General features: G+C 43.7%; 1 protein-coding gene across 3 annotated transcripts in view; it reads right to left on the reverse strand.

Annotated features, from left to right (window-relative positions):
• CLPB (caseinolytic mitochondrial matrix peptidase chaperone subunit B) overlaps nucleotides 1-13,627 on the reverse strand; it is a 164,687-nt gene that overhangs the window by 89,404 nt on the left and 61,656 nt on the right. For 2 of the 3 annotated variants that reach the window (XM_049713879.1, XM_004279753.3), the window contains exon 5: nucleotides 12,654-12,743. The exons of the other annotated variant lie outside the window; for it this stretch is intronic. In XM_049713879.1, the coding sequence (XP_049569836.1) occupies nucleotides 12,654-12,743 (90 nt within the window). The remainder of the gene's footprint in view (nucleotides 1-12,653; nucleotides 12,744-13,627) is intronic. 3 annotated transcript variants of the gene reach the window in all.

Genomic DNA, 13,627 nt, shown 5'->3' on the forward strand with positions numbered 1-13,627 from the left:
CTGGAATTTACTACATTGCAATTTTGTAATCTGCTTTTTTTCCCTTAATAAATGTACTGTGAACATTGTTTTTGAAGGTAGGAAGAATAAGCATTTCATGTGTCAAAGAACCAAAAACCCCCAGGCTCACTCTAGTGCTAATATTAGTGAGTCTCTCTCTCCAAATTGATACAAAAGAACCTAAAACCAGTTGCATCACTCCAGGTTAGGTGACCAAACATGTCCTTGTTCACCTGGGACAGTCATGACTTTTGCTTTTTGTCCTGAATGGTCCCACTCTGGACAATATTTGGAAGGCTACCCAACCTCTGGGCCCTCCCTTGGGAACTGAGCCCCCGTGGAACGATACCTATGCTGCTTAGGTGATGGGGTTTCTTTCTGCCTCATGCAGAAATTATTGGAGTTCTTGCCTTATGTTCCCTCCTGAGCTTATTTCATTGGAGGAGGAATTTGGTTCCTACCTACCTGTACCCACTCCTCCCCGAGTCCAGGGCATAGGGCCTGCAGAGGGCAGGCTCCTCCTACCTCCCACTGGATAAAGGCGTGTAATTCATAACCTTGCCTATGTAGTCAAAAGCACCAGACAATTCTGAAACCATTCTTTTCCAAGCTGTCTTGGAATGGAATCTATGCATTTTCCCCTCCTACAAAACTGAACTTGCTATTTAAAGTCCCAAAAGCCAGAAGACTGTCATGCCTTTTCCTAATCCTAATAGATTTCACTTACTGACCTTCCTCTACTCTGGCTGACATGGTCATTTCACACAATCTATTTAATTCTCCTAACTACCTTATATAGTAGGCATTATAATTCCCATTTTATAGATGAAAGCTAAAGCACAGAGATCATAGAGCTAATAAGTGGTTAAGTGAGGATTAGAACCCAGGTCTAATCTGAGTCCTCACCCTTTTTCCCCATCACAGCATGCTGTCACTCTCATTTTGCAAATGAGGGAATCAGAGCCCAGATCCCAGATGTTCTGGTCCCAGCCTTGGCTCCTACTCCCTCTTCTTTCCCTGCTCAAGTGAAGGTGCCAGCACACTCTCTGTGGAACTTGCCCTAACAAAGATCAGCCTGAGGTTTGTAGCTAATACCGGATAAGCTTACTTAGGTGGAAGCATTTCAAATGTTTGGTCAAAATGAAGTTGTTGGAGTGTGTAACTGGGGAACAGACCACACTTTCTTGTGGTATGGTGAATCAATGGTCCATCAGCTCTTCTGTAGCAGTCAGAGGCTCTCCTGACTGATGACCCCCACCCCTGGAGTTATCTGACCTTTCCTGGAGCAGGGAAAACAGGAAGAAGGCCTCTGATTAGCTAACGTGTAAGTCCGTTGTGCAATGGCATCTGCATTTTTCTCATAAGAGCCCTTTAGGATCTAACTCAGAGATTAACTCTTGGTCACGAACAGTCTCATCAAATCATGGTAAGGGATCTTGTTTCCAGCCCACTGCAGATTAGAAGAAGCAAACTAGAAGGCTAGGGAGAAGTCTTCAGAATCAAGTACGCTGATTACAATCAAGTGCTGACCTGGCAGGGAGGGAAAAGAACAGCACAATATAAAGCTGAAAGAGGAAGCCACAGAATACAGTGCCTCAAGAGCCCCTAGGGCACCACTGAATTGCCACGTAGGACATTAACTGCTAGATATAATGATGAACCTGACGAAAAGTGATAGCTGGTTCAAGAAAGCAGGAAGGGTATAATCCATTTTACAAAGAAAATATATCATTCATTCAAAATATATCATTAATGAACACCAATGCATGGTAGCTTCTGGAGATATACTAATAAGACACACTTCTTGACTCTAAGAAGTTAACAGTCTAATGCAAGAATCAGACCACTGAATGGACAAATTATAACACTGTTTCACGAGTGCAAGACAGAGCTATACACAGGGTACCTACCATAAAAAAGTAGATGAACTCAAGGGACACAGCTGGTCTATTTGGTTCAGGGACAAACATCAGCAGAGTGGCAGTGTCACAGCCCAGCTAATAAGGAATGTCCATGAAGAGGGCCCCTGCTCCCCTCTGAGGTCTCATCACTTACCATCCCCTTCCTAATGCTCTTTCTTGCCTCTTGGATTTTGCAAATACTATTCCACAGCCTGGAACATTTCCCCCTCTCCCATGCCTTCAACTGACTAACTCCAATTCACTTTTAGGCCTCTGATTAAAAGTCATTTCCTCTAGTGATTCTTGCTGAGTTTGAGGTAGTTACTCCTCCCAAGAGCTTCCCTAGCACTTTAGGCATTTCCCAATTATGGTATTTATTACCCACTCCATTGCAATCATCTGTTTACTTGACTACATTCCCCACTAGACCAAAAGCACAATAAGGACAGGAAGTGTGACTGTCTTCCCCACAGTTGTATCCCAGTGCCCAGTACAGTGTCTGACCATAAATATGTGCTTAACAAATACTTGTTGAATCAGCAAATGCATACCTAATACATAAATAAGGCCCTAATATTACCTTGTTTTGGAAATAATAATAATAATGCCAGCCAGCAGTATTTAGTAGAGGAAGTAGAGTGCAGCTGTTAAAAAAGTGAGCTCTGGAGCCAGACCACTTGTGTTTGGGTCCCAGTTCTGAATTTACTGACTGTGTAATCTTGGGTAACTCACCTAACCTCTCCATGCCAAGTTTCTTTACCTGTATGCAGAGATGGTAACAGTGCCCTCTCATGGGATATTGTAAGGATTGAATGAGACACTGTGAGTAAAGGGGCTTGGAACAGGGCCTAACAGTACCTCTTAGTCAATGTCGGCTATTATCCTTACTGTCTAGTCTTGTGCTTCCAAAAGTGTATTCTCTCTGTGAAAAGAGGTTTGGGGAACCCTGCATGCACTTTTCCCCTCCAAAAGGCACAGTTGTGAGTAAGAACCATCTGTTTAATTTGGCATTACTCAGCAGTTTTATGTCTGACAGCCTCTTTCCACCCAACCCTTGTTAAAATCCTGCAGTACTGGTGTTCCATGGAACACTCTTTGGAACTGGGTTGTACATAACAATCTGTAAAGCACTTCATTTACTTATTTATTTCAGAACGACCCTGTGAGGTGGAAGTTCACTCTCCCCATTTTATAGATGGGGAAGCTGAAGTTCAGCAGGGTGCCACAGTCAGTCAGCGGTGGAGCTAGGACCCAGTCCAGGTCAGCTAGGCCCATTTCATGCTCTTAACAGTAAGCTCTTTTCCCCTCATCGCCCAGTTTTAGAAGCCCTGACCCAGGATATCTTGCTGAACCCCCCAGATCATTAGATCTCATACTCTTCTCTTTAAAAAAAAAAAAAAAAAAAAAAAAGACTAAAGGTGGGAAGGAGGTGTGCGCAGCATGCACCCTCATGTTCTCACTTGCTCTCACAGAGAAAGCAGAAGCAAACCCACAGAAGCTAAAGTGACTCATCCAAGGCTGGCTCACCAGCTGGCCACCACCGTGGTCTTTTGAGGCCTGGCGTTTACAGCTGGTCCTCAGCCAGTGAACCATCCCCTCCCCAAAGACATCTACCAGCCTGTCTCCAGCACAGGGGGAGATGGGCTCAGGCTCCTGCTTCCCCTCCAGGCCAGCCATTCCTGTCCCTTCACCCTTGTGGCCACAGGAAGAATGACAAAGCATTACTTTGTTATCCTTCTGCTCCCACCTCTGCCTTTTGATGTTGCAAAGTCTATGGCACGGTGCCGTGGCCAGGGTCAGTCTGAGTGCCGAGGCAGGTGTGCACCTGATGTACACTCTGCAGGATTCCCTGCACTTAGCAGTGCCAAGGAGTTAGCAGAGGTGAAAGTTGTCCCCAAAGCCCTTCCTATAGCTTGGCCACTACTCAGCACTGCTGAAACTGCAGAACAAAACTAAACAAAACAAAACAAACCACTGCCTCCCACAATAAGAAACAGTAATTTAAGGTAAAGGAGTCACACAGTCCTGAATCTTAGCTCTGCCACTTACTAAGTTCTTCTATCTGTAAAATGGGCACAACAAGCAGTAATTTAAGGAATACTAAATATTTAAGTATTATGAGAATAAAATCTGATAACAGATTTTTAAAAACATTACCACAAACATTTAGTAATGCTGTTTTCTCCCCTGGGGTAGGCACTGGGGATGCAGAAGTGAATCAGACATGGCTTCTGTCCTCATATTGCTAAGACTACTGGAGGAGACTGAAAAAAGGCATGTGGGGCAAAATGGGTGGTCTCCAGATAACAAAAGCTTTATTATCATTGCCTTGTGTGGAGGAAAGGTAACCCTAGCTAAAAGTCTCTCCTTCAGGCTCAGCCTCTACCCGCCACGCCCAGGAACTTATGCCATCTAATGTCATGGAGTGTGTAGCAGTGCCTTTAAAAACATGAGCATGTCTCCATGAGAGGGAACCTTTAGAACTAACCTGACAAACACAAGGATAACCTCTTACATTTGTGCAGCACTTTACGGTTTAGAGAGCGCTTCAATGCAATTGTTTCCTCACCCCAGGTCAACCTAGGACAGATAGGTCAAATATTATTCTATTGAACAGAGGAGACAGAGGTAAAGAGGTTGGATGGCCTGCCCAACTTGGATTGCTAATTGGTGGTGGACCAGGACTAGGTCCTGAGCCCATTTGGCTCCATCATCCATATTGCACAGCTTCGCCAGTGCCCACAGGCTCAAGCCTCACATACCCCAGCATCAGCGGACCTGGCTTGAATCTCAGGGACTAAGCTAAATTCTTACCAAGAGTCTCCAGGAAGAAGCCTCTGGGCTCACAGCTCCCTCCCCACAAGGTGTGTATCTACCACCTCGTTAAATCCTCACTCCTACTGCCAGCATCGGCAAGCTGCCTCAACTTCTGCGGGCACTGTCGGCTCTGCCTCTTGTGTTTATCTTCAGCCAAGGAATGGGGCAAGAGGGAGACTCTCTGTGCTGGGTCACCAAGAGACCGTCTCTGGGGAGGGCAAGGCTCTTTATTTCCTTCCACAGCCTGGATGATCCTCCTTCCTCTCCAAATCCTAACTGTTCTTTAAAGCCCAATTCAAGGCCTCCTCTTCTAGGAAGTCCTTTCCTCCCTGCTCTGCCCTGGATGCCTATCATGTTGATTGTGTGTATCCATTTACCACTTACTTATTGATCATCTTATAACAGCTTTTGTAATACTTTCTTGTGTTAAAATTTCCCTTCTGACTCCCTAATTTCCTCATGGATGACAGAAACTAGTTCATAACATTTTCTGTATGTATCTCACCCAGCATCACTTCAGTATTTCACGTATCTTTAGCAATGAGCACACAGGAGCCTTCATTCACCCCCTGCCCTGGAGCACACCACTACTGAGCACCTCAGCACAGTGAGTGCTATGAAAGGCATGTGCGCAAACTGTCTGATGGCAGCAAAGACAGGGCACATGTCATGTGGCTTGGGGAGGAATCTCCCAGAAAAACTAACTGGAAGATGAGGTAGAGAAGAGTGTTCCAGGAAAGGAAGTGGTGCTTGCAAAGGACAGAGGGTCAAGGCTGCATTACCTGCCCATACAAGAAACTGGGAGTTCTTCAGCAAACTTGGAATGCTGAGTGAAGGCAGGTGGAGCAGTGGGCACAGATGAGGTTGCCCAGGCAGGCAGAGGCCTGATCCTGAGAGGGGTTTGGACTGTATCCTGAAAGCTATGCGCAGGCAGTGGTTTTTGTTGATGAATTAAGCAGCATGGGGAACAGCAAAAACAATAGACCAGGAGAAAAGTGAACTGGGTTCAAAAATGGCTTTCACTAAACTTGATATGTATCTCAATCCCTCCATGTCCCAGATCCCTGATTTTTTTATTTTTTATTTTTTTTGCGGTACATAGGCCTCTCACTGTTGTGGCCTCTCCCATTGTGGAGCACAGGCTCTGGACGCGCAGGCCCAGCGGCCATGGCTCACGGGCCCAGCCTCTCCGCAGCATGTGGGATCTTCCCGGACCGGGGCACGAACACGTGTCCTCTGCATCGGCAGGCGGACTCTCAACCACTGCGCCACCAGGGAAGCCCCTCAGATCCCCTATTTTTAAAGTAGAGGAGTTTCTTCACATCAGTGGCTCTTAAACTTTAATGGCAACAGAATCACATGGGTAACTTGTAAGAAAAAAAAAAAACAGTTGATTCTTGGGCCCTTGCTTCAGCAATTTAGATTCAATAGGCAGGGCCTGGAAATGCAGAGCTGAAAAAGCCCTTTGTGTTGCTCCTCACAGAAAACTCTGAGCAGCACTGGACTAGTCTCTGAGGGTCTGGTCTCTGAGGGTCCTTCCCATTCTAATCTTGTCATGAACACAAGAAAGATGCAAGGCTGGCCAAACCCATCCCACTTCCAAATGCCTGATCTGCTCTAGGGAAGCCAAGGATGTCTAGGCACCAGAATGTTCTTCCCAAGGCCCATGTTTAGAAAGTTAGAGCAAAGCCCCCAGGACACCAAGTCTTGGGATACTGGAGACATCCAATATCTCACTCAAACCTCCTCTCCCTGCCAAAATCCAACTGGAATTAGGTCTTTCTATAGCATATACTCTAGCCTTTTTCCTTGTTTATCCAGCAAAGTGTTATGTAATTTCCATGGGCTGGGCCATGGCGATATGAACAGGCTCTGCCCTCAAGATCTTATAAATGCTGCAAATAACATCAAAAGAATCTATCTTTTACCAAGTATCTCTGAAAGGAAAGAGTTCAGAATATTGAGCTGGAAAGACCTGGATTCTAATCCTGGTGACTCTAGAAAATTATTTCATCCCTCTGAGCTTCAAATTGCTCACTGGTAAAATAGAAGCATTAATATCTTTGAATTGGGTTGTTGTGAAAATTGAAATGATGTGATATAGTGAAGGGCACAGGAAATGGCTGCATCTAGGAAATGGTGATTTTTAAATTAACATGTCCTCTGCTGTCCTGGAACTTGTAATATATCCATATTCCTCTGTTTGACTTTCAGAGGCTCTCCTACTTGGTCCTAATGTCTCCAAATAGACTTCCAACTCCTCCCTTCCTGCTGGAGAGACCCCCCTCCATGAGATGACCCTGGTGATCCTACCATGAATCCTCAGTAGGCAGCACTGTGTATTAGGAAGAGCATAAAGGTCAGAGCCAGTCAGACTGGTAAGCAAAACTCACTGTATGACTTTGATCAAATTAACATCGCTGAGAATCTGTTTTCTCATCTGCAAGATAGATATCATCACCTATCTCATAAGATTCAATGGCAAATCCAATTAAAAAATGGACAAAGAATCTGAGTAGATATTTCTCCAAAGAAGACACACAATGGCCTAAAAGCACATGAAAAGATGCCCAACAACATTAGCCATCAAATGCAAATCAAAACCACAATGAGATACCACTTCATATCCACTAGGATGGCTAAAGTGAAAAAGACAGGCAATAATAAGTGTTGGTGAGGATGAAGAGAACCTGGAACCCTCATACATGGCTGGTGGGAATTTAAAATGATGCAGCCTCTTTGGAAAAGCCTGGTAGTTCCTCAAAAGGTTAAACATAGAGTTACTATATGACCCAGGAATTCTATTCCTAGATATAAACCCAAGAAAACTGAAAACATTATGTTCACACAAAAACGTGTACACAAACATTCACAGCAGCATTATTCATGATAGCAAAAGTCAAAACAACTGAAATGACTCTCAATTGATGAACGGATAAACTAAATGTAGTATAGCCACCAATGGAATATTATTCAGCTAAGAAAAAGGAATGAAGTATTGATACATGCTACAACTTGAATGAACCCTGAAAACATGCTAAGTCAAAAAGAATTCAGCCACAAAAGATCACATATTGTATGATTCCATTTATATGAAGTGTCCAGAATGGGCAAACCTATGGAAACAGAAACTAGTAGATTAGTGGTTGTCTAGAGCTAGGGAGAGTTGAGAGATGTGGAGAATGATTGATAATGGGTATGGGGTTTCTTTACAGGGTGATGAAAATGTTCTAAAATTGATTGTGGTGATGGTGGCACAAATCTTGTGAATATACTATAAACCACTGAATTATGCACTTTAAATGAGTAAACTATATAGTATGTAAATTAAATCTCAATAAAACTGTTACACTAAAAAATGTAAAGAACTGAGCACATTGCCTGACGTAGTAAGGATGCAATAAATGGTAATAAATTTATTATTGTGCCCTTTCCTTTTCTTGATGCCACTCTAACCATGGCCAGAATCACCTCTTACACTAATACTGAAGAATATGTCTAGCTCACTGAAAGGAGCCCATTTCATACTCAGTGAAGGGTCACAGGTGAGTTCTGAAGGCTAATATCCCAGGACGAAGAGTCTTACATAAATATATAACTCTTGGGGGACTTCCCAAGAGTGAAGTTCTTTAGTGAATGGATGTTACACTTGTCTCTCCAAGCAGAAACCACTGGGGGTACAGTGGTTAAGACTCTGTGCTTCCACTGCAGGGGGCATGGGTTCAATCCCTTGTTCAGGAACTATGATCTCACGTGCCGTGCAATGCAGCAAAAAATTAAAAAATATATTTAAAAAATATATTTATATACATATTAATATAATACACACATATATATATATAAAAAACTCTTTAAGTAATAAGAAAATAATGGCTTCCATTTACTGAGCACTTACTATGTGCCAGGTACTGTGCAAGGAACTTTACAATTATTTTCCTTGAAAGAATCATACAGGGCTGTTATTATTATTATTATTATTTACTAAATGAAGCAGCTGGCACTTAGGTTATGTAGCTTGTTTCAGGTCATACTGGTAGTCAATGACTGAGCTAGTCTGTTCAACTCCAAGGCTTTTACTCTCTTCTCTATGTGATATCATGGCTTCACTATTTCTTCCTTTTATTTATCTATGTTTTACCCATTCTTTACAACTCAAGAAGTCTGATTTTCACTGATCTCCCTTTCCTCTCTGCATTCTAGTACTGTCTAGTCCACATCAAATTAGTTAACATTTTCTCTTACATAGTCTTTTGTGTTCTCAGATTGCTTCATGCATACACTCTTGAGCATTGCAGGTGTTCCATAAATACTTCTTTAGTGAATGGATGTTACGCTTGTCTCTCCAAGCAGAAAACAGGTTCTTGAAGGACAGATACTGTGTCTTATAGATCTCTTTAACCTTCATGTAGAGAACGGTCATCTAGGCTGGCCTATGGCTGGAGGGTTAGACCCCGCTTAAAAATGGTTCTCACAAACACCATGCTCTCTGCCCATAGACTGGAAGGTTTCTCCTTAAAAAGAGGACCCTGGCTCACCTTATTATACCTTATCATAGTGTAGCATGAGCACTGGCACTTTCTGTAGTAGGAGCTCAGAAAGGTTTGATGAATTAAAGAGAAGACTGGGCTAGCACTTAGTCTACTGGAGACACATCAAGGGCAGCCTTCCCATTGGGATCCCAAGTCCATCTTCTCTCACTCCAAGAAAGAGAAATGGAAGAGCAGGAAGGTTGGCCTGGAACCTTAAGACAATATGTTGTTCGCCCTGCCTGTGGCCCTAGAAGCATCCTCTCTGGCCCAGGACCCTCCTCTGACCACAGACCCAGGTAGAGCTTTCCAGAGCCCATGTCTCACCCGCACACCATCAAAATCAAAGAGCTGGGCAAACTCTTAAGAATCTGTAACTTGTTCTGTTATCTTTTACTCTGTTATCTACAGACCCATCAACAGTCTGTTTGAACTTCCACTACTTCCCATCTCTCCTAACTCTCAGGGGAATAACATGCTCACAGGTATCTAGAGTCCCTTTGATCTGTCCTATAATTACCCTGATCTCACCTTCTCCTACTCCCCTGCCCCCACCCTGATCCTAACCAAAGCAGTATTCTTTCAGGTCCAGGGATCCTCTGGGCAGGGCTGGCAACAAGAGGAAGGAGTCTGACCTCTCTGCCTCTCAGCAAGCCATGCTACTTGGTTGGCTAAACTTGGTCCCTCTGTGCTCCCCATCTCTACACCTGCTTGCCTCTCCTCTGCCTTTTCTTTAAGATGTTAAAAGCCCGCAATAAAAAACAAATACAAAATGCTGTAATTAATAGCCAATTCCAAGCCAACCCAGCATCTCTACTAATAAACCTCAACACTTGCAAAAAGAACAATAAATTCTGCCCCTCTCTGGTTCTGGGGTGGTCTCTTATATATACTCTGTGTGTGTGTATGTATGTGGGTAAGTGTGTCTACATATATATTTATTTTCCTTTATTTCCCATCCAGGGAGGGGCAGAATAATGAACTGCGTGCGTCAGGGAAGATGAATCTGAGATACTAGGGAGCAGTGCGGTAAAAAGATTAAAGTGTTATTATTGTTGGTTTTTTTTCCCCCATGGTCCATTGTGACAGCTCGACCGTCATCTGTAAAAAATGTCTCAGTGAGAGATAATCATCGGAAACTCAATAAAGCGTCAGGGGGAGCCTCAGCCCCCATCAATCACTGGGTGCCTGGAAAATTTCAGCCCTCTGTCTCCCTTCCTGCTATCCATATAAATGTCTCTAATATATTTTTTGTGGTGTGTGGGACCCATCCCTGATTTGGAACTTTTGATGAAAAAATATTTATACACAAAATATGTAAATCAGTTAAAAATCATAAGACTAGTTCTTTGACACCCCATCCCACTTTTTTCTTATTTTCATAAATGTATCGAATTTATTCTTTTTAATAAAACATGTCAACTAGTCTATCTCCCTCTCTTAGTTAAATGTATATATAGATTTGGAGGGCTAAAAGGATGGAAACAATTAACCTAACTGGCTGCTACACTTAATCTTGAAGTTGACCAAAAGGCCTGATGGATAGACAGTGCATTGTCCATCCTAGTGACTCCGTAGTGGCTGACACTGCTGAGAAATGACATGTAGAACCACTGGCACTGAAGGTGTGACAAGGCTCTGACAATGATGAGGAAGAGGCAGGGACATTATTAAAAATAATAGCTTGCCCAAACAGCTTTTGGCCTGGCAGATCCCCAAGCCTTCCAAGACTTCGGACAAGTCAGAGGTTCTGAGCTAAGTGTGGGGCACATACAAGCTGATATGGTTGCTGGGTTCCTACAAGGGCAGGAGACAGTTCTGCTGGCATTTGGCATCATCTCTCTGCCTCAGTTTCCTTTAGTGCCTACATCACAGGGTTGCTGTGAGCACACAGTAAGTATCAATAAACATAACCTGCTGCTGTAGCTATCATCATCATCATCATCTTACCTATTATTATTACCACTTCCCCCTGCTTCTCTACTCTGGAAGGAATCAGTTCCTGCAGTACCTTCTCCTCTAGGACCTTCAAGACTCCTCTCTGCCTAAAGGATAAGGTCCAAGAATCTTGATTTGGCCCCAGCCTACTCTCTTTAAAGCAGCACCTTTACTGCTCATTACCCTCTAAAATGAATCTTCTGCTGTACAGATGCTTCACCCTAACCAGTTTACTTGCTGCCCTGAAATATGTTTTTTCTGTTTTCCACCCCTGAATATTTTGGACATAACATACCCCTTCTCTGATCACACCCAATTCACATTTAGTTGCAGGCCCTTCCATAAAACCTTATACTTTGAGGCTCAAATATCATTTTACTTCCTGATGTTTCAGACAGAGATTCTCTTCTCTGAGCTCTGATAGTCCTTGTTATCTGCACCTCTGACTGGACCCTTGTCAAACACTGTCTTGGTCATGTCGTCAATCTTTATTGTTATTAATTATCATTCTTGCTGATACCTTATATGTGCATGATACCTTGTATTTTCTCAAATATTTCATAAGTACTTCAATTTGATCTTTATAATAAACCTATGGTATAAAAAGTATTATTCTCTACAGATGAGAAAATCAAGGCTTAGAGAGCTAAAGAGAACTGCCCAAGGTCACACAGTTAGGTGATAGCCAAGCCATTCCTTGGACTCTGAGATAATGTTTGGTTCTTTGCAGATAACAGTTTGCTACCGCTGAAAAGCATTTGGAAGGCTGTGACAGAGACTCTGAATGAAGTTTTATATAAGAGTATGATGAGGACAAAGATGATGATATAAAAACAGAAATTTACATTAATGGAATTCCTTCTATGTTCTATGTTTTAGGCTAGGGATAAATATACTACCCCTAACTCTCCCAATAACCTTTATTTTACAAATAAGGAGATGCAGCCTCTGAGAGGTACAGAAAATTGTTCCAGGTGTCATAGCTACTAAGTGTTCTGTACACCCATAATACCATGGCTTAAGCACACAGATGCTCTAGGAATGAAACTTAAAGTGGCAATAAAAAAGGTCTCTTCCAGGGAGGAGAAGGTCCAGATGAGTTTTTTTTAAAGCAGTTCAAGCACAAGTAGCCTAGATCATCTACTCAAGAGTGGGAGCCTGTTAGAAATGCAGAAATGCAAAATATCAGGTCCTACCTCAGGCATACTGAATCAGAATCTTGGGAGTCGGGGCGTGGCAGGAATCTGTGTTTTAACAAGCTCTCTAGGTGATTCTTAGGTCCTTGGGAGCCTTATTACTCCCATTTGAGTTTGTCTCCAAGGGCGCAGATTCTCTCTGCTTTGCCTGGGTAGGTCTGGACATGCAGTGGGTACTAGGTGTTAACTTATAGTGAACAGATGAGCTAGGGTAAGACTACTCCTTAGCATGTCCTGGGGAGACGGAGAAATTTTATAGAGAGCAGTTCCATTACCGCTGGCGGGGACTCCTAGCCGTCTCCTGAACTCCAGGGCACTTGTCCACTGGTTTGTGATGTACCAGCTTGCATCATCCTGTCCCCCATCTGAAGATACAGAGATGGGGAAGTCAGCTGGAGCAGGTCAGGACCTGCAGCCCCTGGAGCTGTGGGAAGAGGGCCAACTGGGCTGGTGGGGTTGGCCTTGGCAGGTTCAGCCAGGAAAGTCAGGCCCTCTACCCCCAGAAGGGCCCTGTGCCAACCCAGCTTCTGTACAACTCATCTTTATACAGCCGCCACTTGGAGCTGAGAAGAGAAGCTGATTTATAGCCTGCTCTGGCCACGTTTCTGCCGTGTTTTATTGTTTTAATTGTCTATGTGGGAGGAGCTCAGAGGGCTCACTTGCATTTCTGACAGCCCCAGACACCCAATGTTTATAACAGTTACTTACAAGTAGCCAGCAGCATCCCTGACTGGGTGACTTGTTTACTGTTACGTCTAATCTACTGCCTCCTCCACCTGAGGATTGGGGCCCACCACCCATCAGCCAGCCACAATTGGAACTCTCCTAGAGTGGGCATGGGTGGGGCTCAAGGCACTGAATGGAATGTGGTCAAGATCAGGGAGTGAGTTGGTAGAGAAGCAGCCGTGATCTCTTAAGCTCCCCTCCACGTGTCCCCTCTAAGTGCCTTGCTCAAGCTGTGCTCCCTGCTAAGAAAATCTTTTCTTTTTTTTCCCCTCCTCTTCACTCTCCAAAGTCCAGCTCAAATCCTACTTCTTCTAAGTACATTACTTGCTCTGACGATGAGCCTAAAGTTTCTAGAACCTTAGAAATCACATGGCTGACAGGAACCTTGGAGGCTATATAATCTAATGACCCTTTACAAAATCCCTGATGGGCGGACAGCCAGCCTCTGTCAGTGCCCCTTGAGTGGTGAGTTGCTCAGTACCTCCAAGGCAGGTTTCCTGCCTTACACTGATCCAAGACCCAA

The sequence above is a fragment of the Orcinus orca genome, chromosome 8 (assembly GCF_937001465.1).
Source record: "Orcinus orca chromosome 8, mOrcOrc1.1, whole genome shotgun sequence".
NCBI classification, from domain to species: Eukaryota; Metazoa; Chordata; class Mammalia; order Artiodactyla; family Delphinidae; genus Orcinus; species Orcinus orca.